This window comes from Panthera uncia, chromosome F2 (assembly GCF_023721935.1).
Source record: "Panthera uncia isolate 11264 chromosome F2, Puncia_PCG_1.0, whole genome shotgun sequence".
NCBI lineage: Eukaryota > Metazoa > Chordata > Mammalia > Carnivora > Felidae > Panthera > Panthera uncia.
In genome coordinates, this window is record NC_064812.1 from 37,299,492 (window position 1) to 37,320,784 (window position 21,293).

Here is a 21,293-nt window from a genome sequence, read left to right on the forward strand (position 1 = left end):
CCCTTCTACCCCATTTATTAATTCAATTATTTATTTGTATGCGTATGGACTCATAGGTATTTATTTTATGTTATGAGTTATAATCAAATACTATCATTTACTTTGTTGCCTAAATTGAACCAGCTTTGGGCATTGAGAACTCCTTCAAGTTGGGTCTTGTGTCCTTTTGATACACTCCCATCATTTTTTGAGAACTTTTTAATTTTCTGGCCATCTATGATGTTTTAGGCTTATCTTATATTTTTCCTATCTCATCTCTGGCAACCTCCATTTCTCCAAAGAGCCTGGGTTTCTTTTGCTGAAGAATGGTATCTAGAAAACAAAATCTGGGTGGTAGGTATGCTCATTGCTACTAGGGTATCACTGCTTCCAGGCTGTCTGAGCAGAGAGGGCTAAGAAGCGTGTGTGTGTGTGTGTGTGTATCAGCCATGTTTACACACACATATCTATTTTTCTGTATCTATCTATCCACCAGAAAATATATTAAAAATCATGAATTCACATTGATACCTCTGGTTCTAATCCAGCACCACAGAGTGGTTTCTAGCCTTCTTCCTTTGCTTATTTGTACCTCTTTCTATGAGAGTGAAAAACCTGCCAAGTACCTCTTCTACTATGTTATTTCTAATCATTCCTAAAATATCACTTTGACGTGGTCAAAATCAAAGAAAAAGAACTAAGACAGATATAAAGGACAACTTCATGGGAGCAAAGGTAATTACCAAAGAAAAGACTATCAAAAGAAAGGGCTAATATTTACCTCTAGGAGTCTCGTTAAGAATGGGCTTGACATTTTGTCTGGAGTGTATAGATGAATGAGATTACTTTTCTCACTCTATAACAGCTTTCACTTATACACAGGTATTTTTAAGCATATGATAAAAATCTCTGTAGAACTTGATTTAAACAGAATTTGGATCTTACTAGATATTTCTACTATGTAGGACTACTTCAAAATACTGCTATTGTACTGTCTAAATTAGTTGCTGAGGTTTTGCCTAAAATATCTAGTACTGGGATGACAAAATCTGCATCATCATATCTTATGTATATTCCTCAGAAAGTGCCTATCTCTTCTCAAAGAAGAACTTAAGTAGGATTGATGGAAGGTTCTTCTTAATTCCCCTAAGTTATACGATTAGAAGTATTTATTGACTGGGGTGAGGAAGGATGTGAGAAAAATTCTGAACTTGAATTATTACAAACAAATATCGAAATGTTGACAGCTTAAACACATGAACACGTCACTGCTGTCCTACAAATCCTATTCTTTTTTGCTTGGGTAGGGAGAATAGGATACTTAGAATTCTCGGGAGAACAGAGATAAAGGTAGGGACTGTAACCTCAGGAAAATGGCCCAGAAGTCGGAAGCCAATGGTCAGGCCAATGTCTGGGAGCCTGCAATAAGGGGAAAGAAAGCCAGTCAGACTCAGGTGAGCAGTGAGGAGGCAGGAGGAGACCATGTACCTGAGATACAGAGACCTTGCAGTTGAGGCAGGTGTAGCTTTAGTTCAGCAATAGCAGAATCTAGGACTGCTTTTCCAGAATGTAGGCTAGTAGAGATGGAAACTTGCCATACTTTTTGATTTTCATGTTTGATACTCTCTGGAGTTTGATTTGGCTCAGGGCTGAGCATGGATTTCAATGAAAATCAATGAGATACACTAATAATACTTTCAGGAAAGTAACCTTTCCTCTTGCTCCCTGGTTTTGAAGTTAACAAAACGAAGGTGCCTGAGCTGCTGGCAGCCACCGTGTGGGGTCTGAGGCTGCAGCTGTGTAACACAGAAGGGAGATCTAATGGACTCTGCCATGACTAAGGACAGCACTGGGCCCAAGCTTTTCACCTATGAGACTGCTGAAATCAGCTTAGGTTGGGTTTTCTGTCACTTATAACTCAGAGCATCCCAACTGATATACGTTCTCTAACTAAAGGGATTGCCAAGGATAATCCATAGTCTTCTATTTTTCCTCCCACCCTCAATCTCTTATTCCAGTGAATTTCTCTACTCTTATGGTTTTACGAACAATTTCTTATGACAGTATTAAAAACCACGCCTAATTTCTTAAGCAAGTGTTACTCCCATGCTTCTATCTACTTGTAAGGTTTTTGGATATACAGGATCACCTCCACCTTGATATTTATGCATGCATGCATTCATTATTCAACAAACATTCACTGGTTATCTACCGTATACTGGCTATACAAAGGTAAAATAAATAATTTGCAATTTTCTTTCATGTCAGATTTTTCCTCAGCAATTTCACAGCCTCACGTTCTGAGATCTCAGGAAGTACTAGAGGGGATGAAACAACCAAAAACATTGTAGTATTGACTGTTAAGCAAGCGAACTGTTGAAAAACATGGGACACTTCCCCATTATCGTACAAATCTTTTTTTTTTTTGTTGTTGTTTTTTTACTTTTTATTCTCCTTTGTGCTGTCAATTCTTTCACTCTGATCAAGTATTTGCTTGCTAGGTCGCTCTTCATTCTGTTCTTTTCCCTTTCATTCTTTTCCTCACTAGTCTACTCCTCACTCTATTCTTACACCTTTGTAATCCTTTTACAGTGTGTACTTGCCTCTGTATCAGGTCTACCAGCAATGATGATGGGCTTGTTTAAACACACAGGTGGCGCTGAGAATTTAAGATGCTTATGCTGGCAGTGAGGACACAGAACAGGCACTGTCTAAAGGCATTAAGAAAACACACGACTGGAGACACAAAATGTGCCCTGCCTGGTCCCTTCTGTCCCTGTCTGTTCTTTTGTGCCATACACCTACAAGGAGATGAGGTGTGGTTCATACCTGAGGCTTATGCAGCTGATTTAACTCATACGCATGTACCCATTTGCCCACTACACTGGCTATACAGTTTGTTGTGGCTTTGCTCCTCAATGAGGGGTTCCAGTGATCTGTGGTACCACAGAAAGGTTCATCCACAAGCACCAGCTTTTAAGTTTAAAATAGAATCTCTGGGGGCGCCTGGGTGGCTCATCATTTAAGTGTCCAACTTCAGCTCAGGTCATGATCTCATGGCTCATGGGTTCGAGCCCCACATCAGGCTCTGTGCTGACAGCTCAGAGCCTAGAGCCTGGAGCCTGCTTCAGATTCCATGTGTCCCTCTCTTTCTGCCCCTCCCCTGCTCGCACTCTGTCTTTGTCTCTCTCTCTCAAAAATAAATAAACATTAAAAAAAATTTTTAAATAGAATCTGTTTCCTTTTGAACATTTCCTGCTACATTTTTAAAAAGCTACAACAAAATAATAGAAAAACATGTTAGTTCAAGTGGTTTTAATCTTGGCGTAAATGACCAGTAATAAGAAATTATGATGATCACTTAATAAAGAGTGGTGATGAATTTCACAAAGGGTCATTTATAAATGGTAAGCCAAACTTTACACTTTTACCACAAAATATGAAAATAATCCCTGGGACTCATGACAGGGTTATTAATTTTCCTTTTCCCTTTCTTTCACTCAGCGAGAAGCCAGCCTATGGGACACCATCCCCTCCTCTTTGTTTTTTCATCAGGAAGTATGTTAAATACCTTCCTTGGGATAAAGTGAATCTTGTCTTATATATCACCACACACATGATCCCAGGACCACAGAGAATACTCAGAGCTCATGTAAACTGGATACTTACACATTTTAAATCTGGTATAAATGGCTAGAGAAATTGAGTTCAGGAATGCTAACTATTCTTCTTCTTAGAGAACTAATGCATTGTTGGACAAAATGATTGCATATAAAACTATAAAGTGCTATCTTCTTAGCACTGAAAAGGCTGAATGGTTTTGTGACGGTTCACCTGTGTGTGTGTGTGCGTGCACGTGTCTGTGCACATATTGCAAATAGGACAAAATGTTTACATTTGTCCAAGCTGGTAAATCTATAGGTGTTTGATGTGTTATCCTTTAGATTTTCTGAACTGTTAATTTTTCCCCTGGATTTCCAGAAACAGTATGGAGAGTAGAAAAAAATTAAAGAAATATATTGTGAAAGTCTAGATTTTAAATGGTCGCTTACACTTTGAAAGCATGAATATTATTAAAGTTACTTAATCATTTATCAGGTCATTTTTAAAATCCTTTAATTTTGAAATAATTTTAGGCTTTTAGCAAAGTTGATCTCGTTCACTCAGCTTCCCTTAAAGTTAACAATGTATGTAAACTATAGTACAATTATCAAAAGCCAGTAAATTAACCTCAGTACTATTAATTTATAGAGCTTATTTGAATTTCACATTTCTCCCCTCATGTCCTTTTCCTGTTCCAGGATCCATTTAAGGACCCCACACTGCACTGAGCGATTGTGTGATTAGGTCATTTTGACCCAGTATATAACCTCTTCTACCTCCTTCCATTCAACAGCATGCTTTTCTGCCTGATTATTCCATTGGCCTCTTTCAAAAGTCTGTGTTTGTATTTTTAATTTCAGCTCTAACAAACCCACGGCAGATATTTAATTAAACTAAATGAGGTGTAACAACACTGAGAAGTAATTTCAGAAACAACTGGTATGATAAACAAATAATCTTGCTTGCTTCGCATCCTGACATACTTTTCACTGAGTGTAAAAACTTAGTTCAAGGAACAAGTAGTTTCATGACCTTTCAAATACTCCTTCACAAGACTAATAAATGCAAACCACTTGTTTTGGAGAATGTTTACAAGATGCTGCCAGCCCTACGTCGTCAGTCTCTACTAGACACTTGGTAAGGCTCCTACTCTTTACATGCTGACTATGCAAAACGCAGTCTAAATCAATGCTTCTGTGTGTCATGAGAAAGAATACTCAGTGAAGACATGTGCTAGCAAGACATATCCAGGTATTTTTTTATACAGCTGGAAATAATCTAAGGCTACTAGAAAATCAGCAAGCATGGGTTAGATACATCTATAGGTCAATTTGCATAATAGTGAAGCATCAGGGTGCCTCAAAAGGTGAGGAAGAAAAAAAATTTATAAAGGTCTATAAAGAGATGATCCGTAAAGAGATGACCATAAGTAACTAGATGACCAGAAAAAGATTTTATAAGTATGGTGCATAAAGAGATGATTAGGACACTTCTCATTTCCAGTTCCTTCAACTAATGATGCTGAAGTACATAAAAATGGCATTTGGGTATTTTAACCATGAAAAAAACCCCTTGTTTATCCCCGTTAATCAGAATATGTAAGCTGATCGGATTGTACTTAATTACCTCCTATTTTGTAATATGCCTACATATTTGTACCTACTAATATAGTAAACTAAAATATAGAGTAAGATTAACGTATGGATCAAAACATAACAAAGTTGTCAGAGAACTACATGGATACCGATGTTTATGTTCAAAGGGATGCTGGTGCTCTCAAAATTACTAAAAAGCCTAGCCACCAAAAAAAGAGCCCAACTGGTCATTTCTAACATGCATCCCATCCCATCTGATAACTTCTCCTGGGTGGGATTTCCAATCCCCAGGTACTCTCACCCAGTCACTCACCAGTGAGTAAAAGCTGACACCCCCCACTCTAACCCAAACCTCTTCTTTTAGCCATAATAAAATGACAAGAAGCAGAAACATGATTTTTTTTTTCTTGCACGTAAAGAAAAAGGGAATCACTCATCAAAGGTGAAACTGTCTACTGAATTGGCTATTTATACTTGCCCTTTGTCTGGGAAAAGTATTTTTTGAGAAATGTTTTAGAACTCTTAGGTTCTAGAAAAAAACTAAAAACACCGAAGAGTAATGGATGATACACTTTGCCTCTTCCTTCTTCTCCAACCTGCCGCCATGCTCACTGTTTTCACAGTAGTGTCAGTTTGTTAGAAAAATAAAACTTGATTGGACCATGTGGCTCTGTTTTTTGTTTTGTTTTTTTTCTTCAGCAGACTGGCAGATCTGTGCATATTGGAAAGTATATGACAACCTTCTTCCAGAGGAAAGAACAACAATAAATACATACTTCAAAAGTTTCTTAGAGGAATACAGTAGCTGGTTAATTTAATTACATGAGGAAACTGCTGTGATTTTTTTTTTTTTAAGTAAGTTGCATGGATGGAAGAACTGGTATAAACTTAATCAAACAGTGTTGAAAGCAAAATGACTTGCTTAATAATTTACTACAATGGTTTAGAGATTGGTCTTGATCTGCATAATTCGGGTGTTTTAAGACTAGTATAACTGATGACCGAAAGCCAGGATACATGGTATAGCCCCCATTCCACCTCAGAATGTCCTTGGGCAAATCACTTAATCTTTCACCCTTAACTCAAGGAGGGAGTTAGGACTAGCTCAGTGGGCCTCAACCCAGGGTTCTTTGACCCTGAGGGAGTTCCACATAGTAATGGGGGTTCATGAGGTATTTTCAGTATTTCAAAGGGCCCGAAAGAAATCCTGGATCTATCCAAAACAGGCTCGGGAATGTACGAAAATTTTTCTTTTTGGTTACAGTCATATCAAGTTGATACAGTTACGTGAGCTATCTAATCCTAAATGCAATGTGTTTGGATCATGAGGTCTATGAGAGAAAAGGGAAAAGAGGGTTCTTGATAAAGAAAAGGATGATCTTTGGGGTGCCTGGGTGGCTCAGTTGGTTGAGCGTCCAACTTCAGCTCAGGTCATGATCTCACAGCTCCTAAGTTTGAGCCCCGTGTCAGGCTCTGTGCTGACAGCTCAGAGCCTGGAGCCTGCTTCAGATTCTCTGTCTCCCTCTCTCCCTGACCTTCCCCTGCTGGAACTCTCTCTCTCTGAAAAGTAAATAAACATTAAAAAAAAAAGGATGATCTTTAATATAATTTTAAACTAATACATTTCATGATCTATGACTTTAGTATTCCTGTGGTGTGGGGAGAAGGAAGGGAAAGAAGATACAAAAAAACCCAATATTTATAGAGGAATTAAATAAATTTGTGCCAAGAAATGTGTAGGGTACTCTGAGTTAATTATTTCACCTAATCCTTTCAAGAGGCCTGTGAATTAAGTATTTTTGCCTTCGTTTTGGAAATGAGCTGTGTTGTAACTTTTACCACGATCAACTGCCAGTAAGTAGCAGGGCTAGGATTCAGATTCTGTCTGCCTCCTTCCAGCACCAGGTTGCTCTATAAAAACTACTGCTATTAGTTAGCTCTTAGTAATTTCATTTTTCCAACTGGCAATAGGGTTGTGAATAAATGCTTTTTCCTGTCCTTAGCTGTCTTTCACGGCCTCAGTATGTTATGCCAACATAGCCTACAGGTCCAGAGAAGCCCAGCCAGAGAGCAAAAGAACCTCTAAGATGTGTCCTTAGTCACTCATCACTGACGAGGTTGCTTTGCCAGAAACTTTCCTAGCAAATAGCCTACTCATGGCTTATGTGGATGAGAGGGCAATTTGCTGTGACCACAGGCAAAAATAAATGCTGTCACAGATTCAGTGGAGTGGGGGAAAGACATTAATGCTAATCTTTTTCCACAGTCCTAGCACTGAGGGTTGTGACAGTTCTTGTCCATTTCACCTAATAGTGACCTATAAGGGGCTATCATTAGGATACAGAGGAGAAGCTATTAAGATCTCCAGGACTTAATTACCAGCTAAGACTGGAAACTTTCTTCTCTAAAAGCACTTCGCAGTGAGATATCTTTATGTCAACTGATACCATTTTTGTTATCTCAAAATGTAGCTAAAACTAGAGAATCATTCTTTACCGTACCTTTGTTAAAACTCTTTGGAGAAGAAATAAAAAGGATTTTTTTTCTACAGTACTTAAGATACAAAAAGTCCACTGCAATGGGACACAATTGTAAAATATATAACCTAAGGCCAACGGTTTTCTAGTTGTCTAGATTAAGTTTGGAATTTGGTAACTAAAAACAATAGAAGAAATGGACCAATTTAGCTCGAGACAGGACTGAAGGTGGATATACTTGGAAGAGTATAATTGTACTGGATTTCTCATTAGAAGGAGCAGAGTCCTAGGAAGACTTCACATTCCCCAAGAGAACCACATTTACACAATTAACAATTCTTTTGTTGGAAAAAAAGCTTTCATTATTGCATGTGGACACATGTGGGCTGCGTAAAAATATAAAAGATGTGTAACACACAGTAAACACAAAGTAATGATCTTAAACAGGCCAAATCCTTGAACTCGTCATTAATAAATGTCTCTCCTGCATTCAGCTACCCGGGTTGCTGGGAGCCTGTTTTCTTCAAGTACTTCAAACACTGAAATCCAGGAACATTTATTATTTTAATCCATTACAGGCAGTGCTTGATTTAACTTTATTGGTTGTGGTGGTGGTAGTGGTTATAAGTGGGGGTACAGCAATGTTCTTTTACACATCATTTCAAAAGGGCTTAATTATATTTTATAGTTTGGGCCAGGAATTCTGCTTGTTTTTTGTCTAACAAGGTTCAAATGGAGTTCAGGTCGATGATGAATCAGAAGAAAAAGTCAGAGATGGTTATCTCTCTGAGATGAGCTCATCTCCCTCTACGAAAGGCTGGGCAGGTACATCATGTTCACCACACCACAGCACATGGCAGTGCTCAGCATCCGAAGGTGGCTGCTTATTAGATGGGTTTTAACACATTAGAAATTCAACCCAGTGGTTATCTTCTTAATTTCTAAAGTTACTCTCCTATGTATTTTAAAGGCTTCCCACTGGAATCCAAAGCAGCTATAGTAACCACATAGCACTAAAACAAAAAATGTACACGAAGAACAATAATCACCGAAAAGACATTTAAAAAAACGCACACACCTTTTAAAACAGAAAAATTTAAGTATCCCAAGAGAAAGACCTAGAAAACTGCATTAATATAATTTGGTTAAACAAAAGAGTAAGTAACCGTGGTAAACATCTGAACAACATTTATCTCCCAGTGGGTTTTTTCTTTTAAAAAAACAGAAGACATGCTTAATTTTTTACCTCTCTTTTTGAGGGTGTGAAAAAAAGATCTAAGATAACAATATTAATATTGCCTATGATTGTCCTAAACTCTAGTTAATCATACACTATGGTAACGATTCTGACAAGGAGCATAACATTTGTATGGTGGGATTTCTTCTCCACTGCATGTGATTTCTAAGAAGAGGACGAGAGAATTACTCTCCAAGAGAGTATCTTATACATTTAGGGTTTTTATTTCCCACCATATTAGAGAAATAATATGACACATTATTGAAAAAAATCTGTGAGAATTTTACTTTTGCTAACTTATTTCTTGTCCAATTTTTAGAACTTCCTATTCTACTTCTTTTGAATGTCTCAACAGTCCATCAGTATATACAGAAAAATATCTCTGTTGAAAAAAATCAGTAATCGATATAGGTAATTTAAGAGTGAAACAAGAGGGATACGCCAGTTCATCAGTAGCAACTTTGAACCTTGTTATAAAGTAATAAGAGGGAATCTGACCAGGATTAATAGTGGTACTCAGTTCTGAGATGAGGGGTGTCATGTTTCAGGGACTCTAGGCCATCTGTTCTGCCTGCCTACGTTTTACTTCTGCAAAACTATAAACGCACCTCTACCTCAGGGACTATAGAAAGGCATTAGAATTCTTCTGCTTTTCATTATCACAAGATTCAGTAACTCATTTCATTGTCAAGATAATCCCCTTTTACTCTTTCTTTTGCGCTTGCGGGGTATGCCAAAATGACAAATAAAATCCCAGATGTTACAGACCCAATGAGGTCTCCACCTTTCCTTGAGTGTTGGGTTTAAGCTACTTGGGACATAGTGTCAAAAATGACAGGACCCTGATGCCCACACCCAATATTCATTAAGGTTTGTTAGTGATTTGTATAGCTGTCTACAAGCTGTACTCCTACTTCAGTCCTCAGTGGTGGCTTGAAAGCTAAGTTTGTCCTCTGACTTTCACTGTCAAGGAATTCATTTCCTATTGTTCAGGCATCGGAAAGAGAAGCTGTTTCTTTCTAAAAGTAACAAAAGTCTTTGGGGTGTTGTAAATGGCTTGCTATTGCAACATATTATTTTAGGTAGTCATAGCTAATTTAACGTTTTATTTCCCCTTAGGCTTACTTGCATTTCTGCAGCATCCAACGCTACGACAACGCCTTAAGAGATTTTCCTCAGGAGATCCAGTTAACCATGGAATGAAAAGCTGGAACTCCACTTTGTATCAATTAATGACTGGGTTTCACTTTTCAATACATAAAAAGGAACTTTAGGTTCTTTGCATTTGGTTGGTCCTGAATTCAGTGAACAAAAGAAGAGGCATTTGTGTACGTGAAAGATAATGTGGTTATGCTTTCTTCCTCTCCACTCTTGTTTATACACAAAGACAGTACATCTGGATGGCAGAGACTGGGGTAGTGAAAGTTATTTGAACTACAGCTCTTTGACCAAAAGGGGTTCAACTCATTGCTTTCTGCTGTGGATGAAAAGTCCCCTAAGTGCCTATGGAAGGAGGATCCTTGCAACTTTTCCCCAGTTCAGACTAAAATGCAAACCACGGTGGCCTCACTTAGGCTCTTCCCCCAACCCTCTGTGCCATCTAGCTTGTTCATACCCTATTTCCCTTTTCCTTATTTACATGGAAGGTGCTAATCCAAGTGTCCCTGAGCAAGAGCAAGGCAGCCTAAAGGACAGCTATTTCACAGCCTGAATTGTGTACCCTTGTTTGCCAAAATCTAAGGAGTGCTGCCCTAATAGAGCCATAATTTACTCTGACAAGGGGAGCCAAAGTCTGCAGCTCACTCCCCACCCGGCCTGTGGAAAGTGCAGCACTACGTTCACAATTTATAGCTATATACTTATGGTTTCTCCAAAATGACATACTTCAAACGGCAAAAAGATTGTGTGTTGTGTGTGTAGGTAGGGGGAAGGGGATTATTTTTTAAAAGAACACACTGTAGAATGGGATGGATTTAATGGATAGCAAAAGAAATACTATCAGCCTTAAAATGTTTCAGAAAATAAGATATAATCTCTAAATGAGATTCACTGTTATTTTTTTTTTCAATATTATATACCAACTTAAAAAAAAAATCTAAGTGTTACATCTACTAAAATCAGAACTTTAGGGCCCTTTTACCAAAGACATATGGAAGAACATAAGTACTCCAGCAGAAATATGGGTTAGGTTATTTTAAGTCAGTGTTACACCAGCATCTGCAGAGTAGAATTAAGAAAAAAATCAAGTCCCTTGAAACTCATAGTTTAGCGTCACAGGATAGGACAGAAGGCTAAGAAAAACTTGCAGATTTCCTTTTTTTTTTTTTTTTAAGTTGAAAATATTTAACCATTTCATTTTGTTTCAAATGATGAAAACATTTCAGTAAATAATTTGTACATATTTTGTTGCAAAAGCCAGTAAATGAACACGAGAGTGGTTCTCGATTTAAGTGTTATTATCAATGTCTTGGGAAGAAGATTAATTTTCTCCTGTCAGGCTTTTATCATTCCCTTTCCCTATACTCTTCTTTTAAACTTAGGATGGTTTAGATGATAAAAAATACAATCATTAGATGAACTCAAATATTTTTTTGTACCTTACAGACTATAACACATTCCCCATTGTGTTTCTCTAAATATTACTTAGAACATAAGATTCCTCTGGCATTACAAGTCTATTTCAGCTCCTAAATTAAAACTCATCTGGAAAGGACCGTTTTACCCTGTTTATATAACATTGTCACATAAAGAGTGTTAAAAAAAATATTTCACTAAAAATAGCTTGCGTAAGTTAGGGATTAGAGTAGTTTCTGCTGCTATAATTGTTCCTTTGTAGTTTTTTCCATGATGTTTTTGCAGTGTTTTTGACTGTGTTTATTAAAGTCAGCACATCAAAAAGGATCAAAGAGAAAGTGAGTGAGAACCAAAGAAACCCCAAGTGTGTTGTCTCATTGGGGAGTTATGCAGATTCGCATAAACAAGTGCAAATTGTTGAGGTTTTAATGAAAATTTTCTACAATTATTTTATCTTAAGTCATTCTATACAATAACATCTGTACAGCAGATGGCTATACTGTACCCAGGCAGTGCTCCCTTTTCTTTCTCTGTTTAATAGTACATCTGAGATGACTACTTTTGTCACTGTGCTCAATTTGGTTCAGCAAATAATGTGAAAAGTGCAGCTGCTGCAGATGGTCACAATAGTTATATAAACTGTAAAATCAAAGACACAGTTAAGTATTTCTGTATTAGATTCAAACTATAAAACTCTGACATTAACTCTGTTGAGCTCAAAGATACACTATAAAAAAAGTTTAGTTCAGTGCAGAACGATGTCGCTTGCAGAATACGAAAAGAAATAGAACTACTGGTAAAAGGGGATTTTTTTTTTTTTTTTTTTTTTTGTGAGGGATACTTTTTACCACTCATCAAAAATATGCCTTGAACACAGATTTGAGTATATTTCATCCAGGTTGCAAAGCATGAATTTTTAAGATATTCAATATAATGAAATTAATGTTCAAAGCTTAAATTATATTTGACTTAAAAAGTTTTGCTTAGCTAAAAAATCAATTTTTGACAAATATGTAATAGTCTCTCAATTATAATTTCTCAGAAATCATCCATCAGCAATAACTAGAACTTACCCCAATTTTATTTAATTGTAATTAATTATTTGGCTTTGTTATCTTCTTAAACTGTTGAGCATGCCACTACATTGAGGAGAATGTAGGGAAAACAGATTTGGTGTTAGTTATGTTCTCATAATAAAATTGTTCCTGTTAAATAGCTAACTTCAATTTGATTTGATTTATTGACACAAGTAACTACTTTAGAACGTTTGTCGACATTACACGTTAGACTTGTATAAAGTATATCTTTGTAGGAGCTATAGTTTCTAATTCTGTGTTTAACTACACTGAAGTCCATGATTGTAAAAGGGATAGGGGTAGGTAGTTTTTCTGGTATGAGGGGGAAAAACAAGTTACAAAAGCAGAGTGAGGCTACTATCTTGTAGAGCTAAGTGAGAGGATTTTAACTACATTTTAGAGATGTTTACTGAGGACAAACACCATTAAAACTGGGTAAAATGAGTAGAAAATGAATAAAACAAGAAATGAGGATGAAAACAGAAAAGGACCTAGAATTGAGTATAGTCCATTTAAATTCTTTTCCTCTGTCTGAATGCTAACCTTTCCCTACTATGATTAAGGTACAACTGGAAAGGCGTGGGAACGGGCCCAACCTTGTCTGGCTTGCAATTTATTTGTGGATAAATCAGGCATTGTAGCCTCCAGTGTTTCATAGTCGTTCATGTCCCATGGACCTTACATTTTTCATTTCTAACTTTTAAGACAATAAAAAAAATACAGTGCTTTTAGCTGGCTTGGTCACAAATATTTCTGGTGAGAAAGAAATAAATCATCTACTTTTTGGCCTAAAATTTGTACTTCTCCACCATAAAACTTTCCCTTTATCTCTTAAACTACTGTGCCCAAAATGGCTATGTGGAACTAAGTTCCAGTGAGTCTCCAGCTGCCACTTAACTACTTCTTAGGAAGCAACTAAGTTGCATATAGTTTCAGGATTTACTTTATCCCCTTTAACCCCAATTCTTTCCTGCAAATTAAAGTGGAAAGAAATGTTTCCCTTTTGCTACTTTTACTTTCAAAGTAAAATTTCTGGCACTGTGCCCTGAACTCCCACAGTAGCTAGCAGGTTCTGTGATTGAAAAGTGTTACTTCCTACCTGTACCTTGTCTTTCCTCTTCCCCTCCTCCCACTCCTTCTGCCTACACTTTTTGATTCAGTGTGAAAGAGCACATAGCACTTCAGTCATGGTAGCAAAAGAAGAAAACGTAGATGTCACTGCCCGTTAATTCCTCAGCTCTCCACCCATCAACAACATCCAGTTTGCAGAGTGTGTGCCACTCTTTGCTAGGTGAGGCACTGAAGCACAGCCTTTTCTCTGCCAGGTATTGCTGGCACCATCAATGGTATTGTCCTTGCAAAGTTGAGCCTTGGCGTCTATTACTACGCTTTGTGCAGCACACCTGCCACCAGAACAGTTCTTCTCTTTTTAAATAAAGTGTGACCAGTGACCTAACACAGTCCATCAGAATCACCTGTAGAGCTTTTGGAATAGGTTTCTGGGCTCCATGCCCAGGGTTTTTGATTCAGTAGGTCGGGGGTAGGGTCTGAACACCGGCATTTCTAACAGGTTCCCAGGTGATGCTGATGCTGTTGGTTCTGAGACCACACTTTGGGAACCACTGCTCTAAGGGTTAACAAAACCTGATACTCCACTGTTCCATTACCACTATTCAAGGTAAAAAGAAATTTAGAAATGGATGGCTTTGGTTTTGTAGGCCTTTGTAGGAATATGCCTGAAGAGACGGATACAACTTTAATTCAGGGTGTTAAAATATTTAGGTTCGAAGGATTTGTTATAAAATTATCTGTTAAAATAAGGTCACAGACCAGAAATGTCTCTATTTGTAGTGGTCCTTCAAACTTTTAACCTCTATGAATCTTCAAAATTATGCACTTTCAGATGTTAACAAATCATATTATCATTCCCCTCTCCCCCTTTCTGTGACTTACCAGGTACTTTTTGTGCTGCTTTGACATTAAGGCTTCCACTGAGGGTTGATAAAGATGCTAACAGGCATGGTTTATTAGGATGGGGAACAGTTTCCATGGAGATCACAATCTGAGTAGTATGGACAGTGATTTTTTGAAAGCAAGAAATAGTTCTCCACAGGTTTTCTTGAAATGGAATCTTTTGTGCTCCAACACCATGAACTTTAGGTTTAGACAACTTTCCACGGTAACACTTGGAGGCTGGAAACTCATCCTTATTCAACATGGTTTCCAATGGGGCTGAGGTCTCTTTGCTGTGTACACTTCTTATCTTCTTTAAAAAATGGTTTATCTGATCCAGCTTGGTAAAACTCAGGTTGGCTTTCAAAGGCTTTGATATATCCAAGTTGATATCTGCTACAGAATTAAAAAAGATAAGAAAATTGTTGAAGTTCTGTCATTGAATATAAGCCCTTCCTTCCCCGGCAAGCTCCTATTTAAGTTTCCCTGCACTTGCACAGCAGACTCATTAGGATGCCAGATGTTATCATTTTTTTACTCATCACTTAACTATTCTTTCCATGTAGTTACTCAAAGGAACACTTTCCCGGGACTACTTACATGCCTACCTTCCTGTTTCAGTCCATGTGACTGTTCCTGATAGACTGAAGGCCACCCATGGACATCTACTTCTGCCCTCTCACTCTGAGGCAAAATTAAGCAGCTATTTCAGTTTGTTACTGGAACTGGTGTTCTTTCTTCCAAGGTAAAAGGACACCTCCTAGTAACTGGCACAATGCTTGACACAAATATCAGTATTAAAAAATTTCTGTCCAGGGGCGCCTGAGAAGCTCAGTAGGTTAAGTGTCCAACTTCAGCTCATTTCATGATCTCATGGTTTGTGAGTTGGAGCCCCGCATCAGGCTCTGTACTGACAGCTCAAAGCCCGGAGCCTGTTTTGGATTCTCTGTCTCCCTCTCTCCCCTCCCCTCCTCCCCCGTCTCTCTCTGTCTCTCTCAAAAAATAAACATTAAAAAAAAAAAAAACACAACTAACTGAAGTAGCCTTTCCTTCTCTGATTGAGTATATGAAGAAAAAGTTTGTTTCCCCTTTGTGACCTGCTGCAAACCAGAAGAGTCCCTTTACATCTTTCCCTACATTCTGCATTCTAAAAAATTTAAACACCCCATCGAATGAAGCAAGTGTAGACTGAGATCTCCTAAAACCTACAGTCCATTTTATATGTACCATACACCAGATGTTGTCCTTATTTGCTGCTTAGTTACCTCATACTAAAACTAACTAGCTTTAATTTTCTGGTTTTGCTTTCTTCTTACTTCTGTTTTCGTTATCAGTCGAGACATAAGACTATAAGCACCATGAAGGCAGAACACATCATACATCATTATACATAGTGCCTGGCACGCTGTGTCTTGCCTATGAGCTTGACTTAACCTAACAAGTGTTCTTTTCACTGGAGACTGGGGATGTAATATAAGATACAAACCCAGATGAAGCTACTGGCAAGATCGTTAAGCAGATCAAGTTAATTTCTATACTTTTCTTCATAAGGAGGACCTCTTCTCACCTTCCTCAGCTTACAGTTTTCTCCTGGCCACCCAGGTTCCCTCAGGGTGCCATCCTTTTTAAGTGTGCCTTCCCATGTGTTTCTTTTAATCAGGCCCAGCAAAACTCTGAGAGTCCTGCTTCTAACTAGTTGTCCACTGGAAAGGATCAGATATCTAACTCTCCCTTTGCAATACTAAAATGTCCCCTGCTCCCCTATTTTTTTTAAACAGAAATAACACCCTAACTTAAATGAATCATTTTTTTCACCTCCTATTGACATGTTAACTCACACACCATACAGTTTACCTAGAGTGTACAATTCAATGGTTTCTTAGTAAACTCACAGGAGTGTGCAATTATTGCCTGTCTACTTCCAGAACATTATCATCACCACACACAAAATAATCCCAGCCCACTTAGCAGTCCCTCTCACCCATCCCCCACCTCCAGCTTCAGGCAACCACTAATCTAACTTCCGTCGCCACAGATTTGCCTATTCTGGACATTTCACATAAACTGAATTATATAATGTCTTGCCTTGTGGGTCTGGTTTCTGTCAGTTAGCATAGCAAAAGGTTTTAAGGTTCGTTAATGTTGAAATATGTATCATTAGTACTTTATTCCTTTTTGTAACTGAATAACACTCCATCATATGGATAGACCCCATTTTGTTCATCCACTATCAGTTAATGGACATTTGAGTTGTTTCTACTTTTTGGCTATTATAAATAATGCTGCTGTGAACATTCACATACAAATTTTTATGTGATCATATTTTCAATTCTCTTAGGTATCTACCTAGGAGTGGGATTTCTGGGTTCTATTTGGTTACAGTCATCTTAGTGGGTATATAGTGGTAGCCCATTGTGATTCTGATTTGTATTTCCCTAACACTGAATGATATAGAGCACTTTTTCATATGTTTATTGGCCATTTGTATATATTCTTGGAGAAATGTTTATTCACATGTTTTGTCATTTCAAAATTGAGTTGTCTTTTTATTATTGAATTATACGAGTTCTTTGTATATTCTGGATACAAGTCCCTATCAAATAGAGGATTTGCAAATATTTTCTCCCATTCTGTGGATTTTTTCAGTTTTTTTTATGCTATCATCTGTAGCACAGAAGACTTTAATTTTTGTGAATTTCAATTTATTATTTTGATTATGCTTTCAGGGTCCTATCAAGAAACCATTGCTAACCCAATGTCATGAAGACGGACACTTACGTTTTATTTTACAAGTTTTTTAGCTTTACCTCTTACATTTAGGCCTGTGATTGTCCTTGCATTAACTTTTGAGTACTGTGTGAGGTAGGGGTTCAACTTCTTCCTTCTACTTGGGAGTTTCCGGTTATACCAGCACCACTTGTTGAAAGGCATTATTTTAGATTTGTAGGTTTGGGGGTACTGAAAGAAGCTGGTGGGTAAATACTTTAGGAAAACTGGATGGTTCGAATGACCCATACATTTATTTGCTCTGCCTACCCTTTACATGGGCTTCCAAATTCCATGGCTTCACAGAAAATAATACTACCTTTTGCCACAATGAAAAAAAGAGGACAATCTTAATAGATGAAAGCACCAACAGGAAACCAAAACAAAGCTATAGCAGAAAGAAGACTCAAATGTTGGGGCCAGAAGCTATCTGCTTTTGTCTGGATTCGTAATATGCATACCTAAGCGAAGGGTCTGAAGTGTTCTTTCTGCAGCTCTAGACACAATTTAGTGATCCATTCAGGAAGTTGCCCAATATCCACCTAAACCAACTGCAAAGCCTAAGGGATCTATTTTCCCTGTCTGCAGACTGTCAAGTCACTGGTGGAATGCTATGTATGAGTTGCGACTACTACCTTGATATGGATCCTACTGTGGTCCCAGTGACTGTTTACATCTGTGGTTATTACCTTATCTTTTGGGACTTAGTCCTTGAGTCACTTCCTCCAGGAAATCCTTCTTGACCCCTGTGGCCAAGTAAGATGCTGCTCATGCAATGCTTCCAGAATACCCTGTGCATCGTGACTCATCAGGCACCTCTTTATATTATTTTTATAGTTACCTTCTTACGTATCTGTCACAGTCCAGTGAACTGTGAGCTCCTGGAGAGTAAGGGCTGTCCTACATCTTAATATTCTGAGTGTCTAAACTACTGTCCAGTCCACAGTGAGTACTAAATGTGTATTTAATGATATAATGAAGGAAAAAATGAATGAATCTTTCCTTTCTACTGAGCTCCCATAGTCTCATCCTTTTATCCAAAACAATCCATTAACTCCTCTTGGGTGTGCTATATTCCTTGTTGCAGTTAATGGCTCTATAATCTACCAAGTGGCTCAAATCAGAAATCGGACTTTTTGACTCATTTCATGTCCTCTTTTCCTGGTCCAAATCTACTCAATGATTAAGTTCAACTTCCAAAATATTGCTTGAAACCAATCTCCTTCTCTCCAGCATTCCAGCCACTCCCCATTTTTTTTTCCCTCCATGGTTTTGATATTGTTCAGCTATTATAAAGCCGCCTAAATGATCTGTCTAGACAATTCCTGTTAATCCAGTCTCCAGAGTAATTTCCAAATGATTTGTTTCAAATGTGATCCTGATTGGCTCACTCCTGTTTAAAACTTTAAGGTTCTTCTTTACCTATGGTACAAAAGACCACGCTCCTTAGAATGGAAAAAAAAAAAAAAATCCCTGCCTTTCTTTATCTGCAGCCATTCTCCCCCTTGCACATTAAGGTTCCAGAAATATCACAGAGTTTATAAAGCCCACTTCCTCCAGCTCCTGCTATGTTATATCACTAGGCCTTTGCTCAGATTGGTCCTTTGTCTACTGTACTCTTTCTCTGCCTAATGCCTAATCTTCAGGATAGCGCTCAGCATTTTCTGCAAAAAGTTGATCCACAAACCTGGCCTTGCACAAGTATCTTTTTATGAGATTGTATCTTCCACCAATGAAGAAGTTCCTCGAGTGCCTACTTTTCATCATTAATATGTAGCACTGGGCCTTCCACTCAGCACAAAGTACGTTTGGTCTAATCATGCTGGAGCACTGCCAAACATTCTAATCTGGTTCTGTGGTAGGCAGAATTCTAAATATGACTCCCCTGCCCAAGATGTCTCTCCCCGGGTTATTAAATCAAATGCTACTTTAGGTACGGTTGTGCTGTGAAGGGATTTTATACTTGTGATAAAAAGACTAGCTCAGTTGAATTTAAAACACAGAAATTATCTGGTAGGCCTAGATATATAAACCCTTTAATATATAAACCTTATATATGAAGGAGGCAGAAAGGGAAGTCAGAGAGATTTGAAGCATGAGAAGGGCTCTATTATATGTCATTGCTGCTTTGAGGATGATGGGGGTCAGGTGAAAAGGAATGAGCGGCCCTAGAACTGAGGGAAAAAAGCCCAGTCCAACTGACATCTTGATTTTAGCCCTGTGACATTCTAAGCAGAGAATCCAGCAGAACACACATGGACTTCTGACCTACAGGATTATGAGATAATAAATTTATGTTGCTGCATGCCACCACATTTGTAGTTAATTTATTATCCATTAACAGAAAAGTAACACAAATTCCACATGTATATTTAGTTACACAACATTTCCAGTTTCTAATGGGAGTATAAATTAAGTTTCAAGGCCTAGGAATGTTTGCCTCGGCTTCTTTTTTATCTTTTCTCTCAAAGCAAAAATATCTAATATACCTTGTTCTTCATTAGTTGCCAGTTCCCTTTCTTTAAAAATTATTTAAGGATTCCAGGAAAGATAGAATCCTGTCCCTCTCACTCTAAGCAGATCCAGAAGCTGGAGAGAATGCAGTTATAAAACTTACATAGAGTAGCAATTTGAGGATGCTGTAAAGTAAATGCTAACAGGAAGACTGGAAAAGATGACTAGATTGGAAAATACCATCAAAATAGAAATGAGTTTGTAATTTTCCTTCCTGTATCCCCCAGCCTGGACTCAAGGTAGTCCAAAGTGAGCGTGAGGTGTGGAGAGAGGGAATACTAGGAGAAATCCTCTGTTTCTGGCTTTAGGAAGTGAGAAGAGAATTCTTAGTGCTCGCAAGAGGGTCTATGAAAATCCTTCTTTTCATCTTCGTTTTCTTCATTTTCTTGTGCCACAGAAAACAGAAGAGAACACTACTCAATTCATTTTTATGAAACCATCATTATTGATACCAAAACCAGACAAAGACAGTAAAACTAACCTTAAGAACAGAGACATAAAAATTCTCAAAAAAAAAAAATTAGGAATCACATCCAGCAATACATAAAACTAATAACATACCATGACCAAGAGGGTTTATGCTAAGAGTACATGGTTGGCTCAATATTAGAAAATCAAAGTAATGATGTTGGGCAACTGGATGGCTCAGTCGGTTGAGCAGCCAACTTTGGTTCAGGCCATGGTCTCGCAGTTCATGAGTCTGAACCCCACATCAGGCTGCACTGACAGCACAGAGGCTGCTTGGATCCTCTGTCTCCCTCTCTCTCTCTCAAAAAATAAATAACCATTAAAAAACCCCACAACAAAGTAGTGATGTTAACAGTTAAAACCAAACAAGCAAAAAGATGATACGGAAAATGTTTTGAAAAATTCAATATCCATTTTTTAAGAACTCTTAAGAAACTATCAGTAGAGGGGAACTTCCTTAATCTGATAAAGTTCATAGGTGAAAACCTACACCTAACATCATATTTAGTCATGAAGGGTCAAATGCTTTTACCCTAAGATCAGAAACAAGGCAAGGATATCCATTTTTACTACTTATACTCAACATAATATTAAACATCCTACCCAAGAGCAATAAGGCAAGAAAGAGAAATAAAAATAAAGATTGGAAGGGAAAAAATGTCTCCACAGATGACATGATTGTTCACGTAGAAAACTCCATGGAATATATAGAAAAAATTCCTAGAATTTATAAGTGAATTTGGCAAGATTTTAGAATACAAGATTACCACATAAAAACCAATTCAGTTTCTACAAACTAGCTATGTGAGGTTGGAATAAATTTTTTTAAAAAAATTACATTTATTATAGTTCTAAATAAAATAAGTACTTAAGTATGAATCTAATAAAATACACACAGTATCTATATGCTGAACACTACAAAATGCTAATGAAATACCAAGAAAGATTTAAGTAAATAGAGACACATACTGTATATATATTCATGGCCTGGAAGACTCAACATAGTAAAGATGTCAATCTTCTCCCAACTGATTTATAGATTTGAAACAAT

General features: G+C 37.6%; 1 protein-coding gene across 2 annotated transcripts in view; it reads right to left on the minus strand.

Annotated features, from left to right (window-relative positions):
* Nucleotides 1-21,293, minus strand: part of VPS13B (vacuolar protein sorting 13 homolog B) — an 805,502-nt gene that overhangs the window by 150,613 nt on the left and 633,596 nt on the right. For both annotated transcript variants that reach the window (XM_049633567.1, XM_049633568.1), the window contains exon 36: nt 14,495-14,890. In XM_049633567.1, the coding sequence (XP_049489524.1) occupies nt 14,495-14,890 (396 nt within the window). The remainder of the gene's footprint in view (nt 1-14,494; nt 14,891-21,293) is intronic.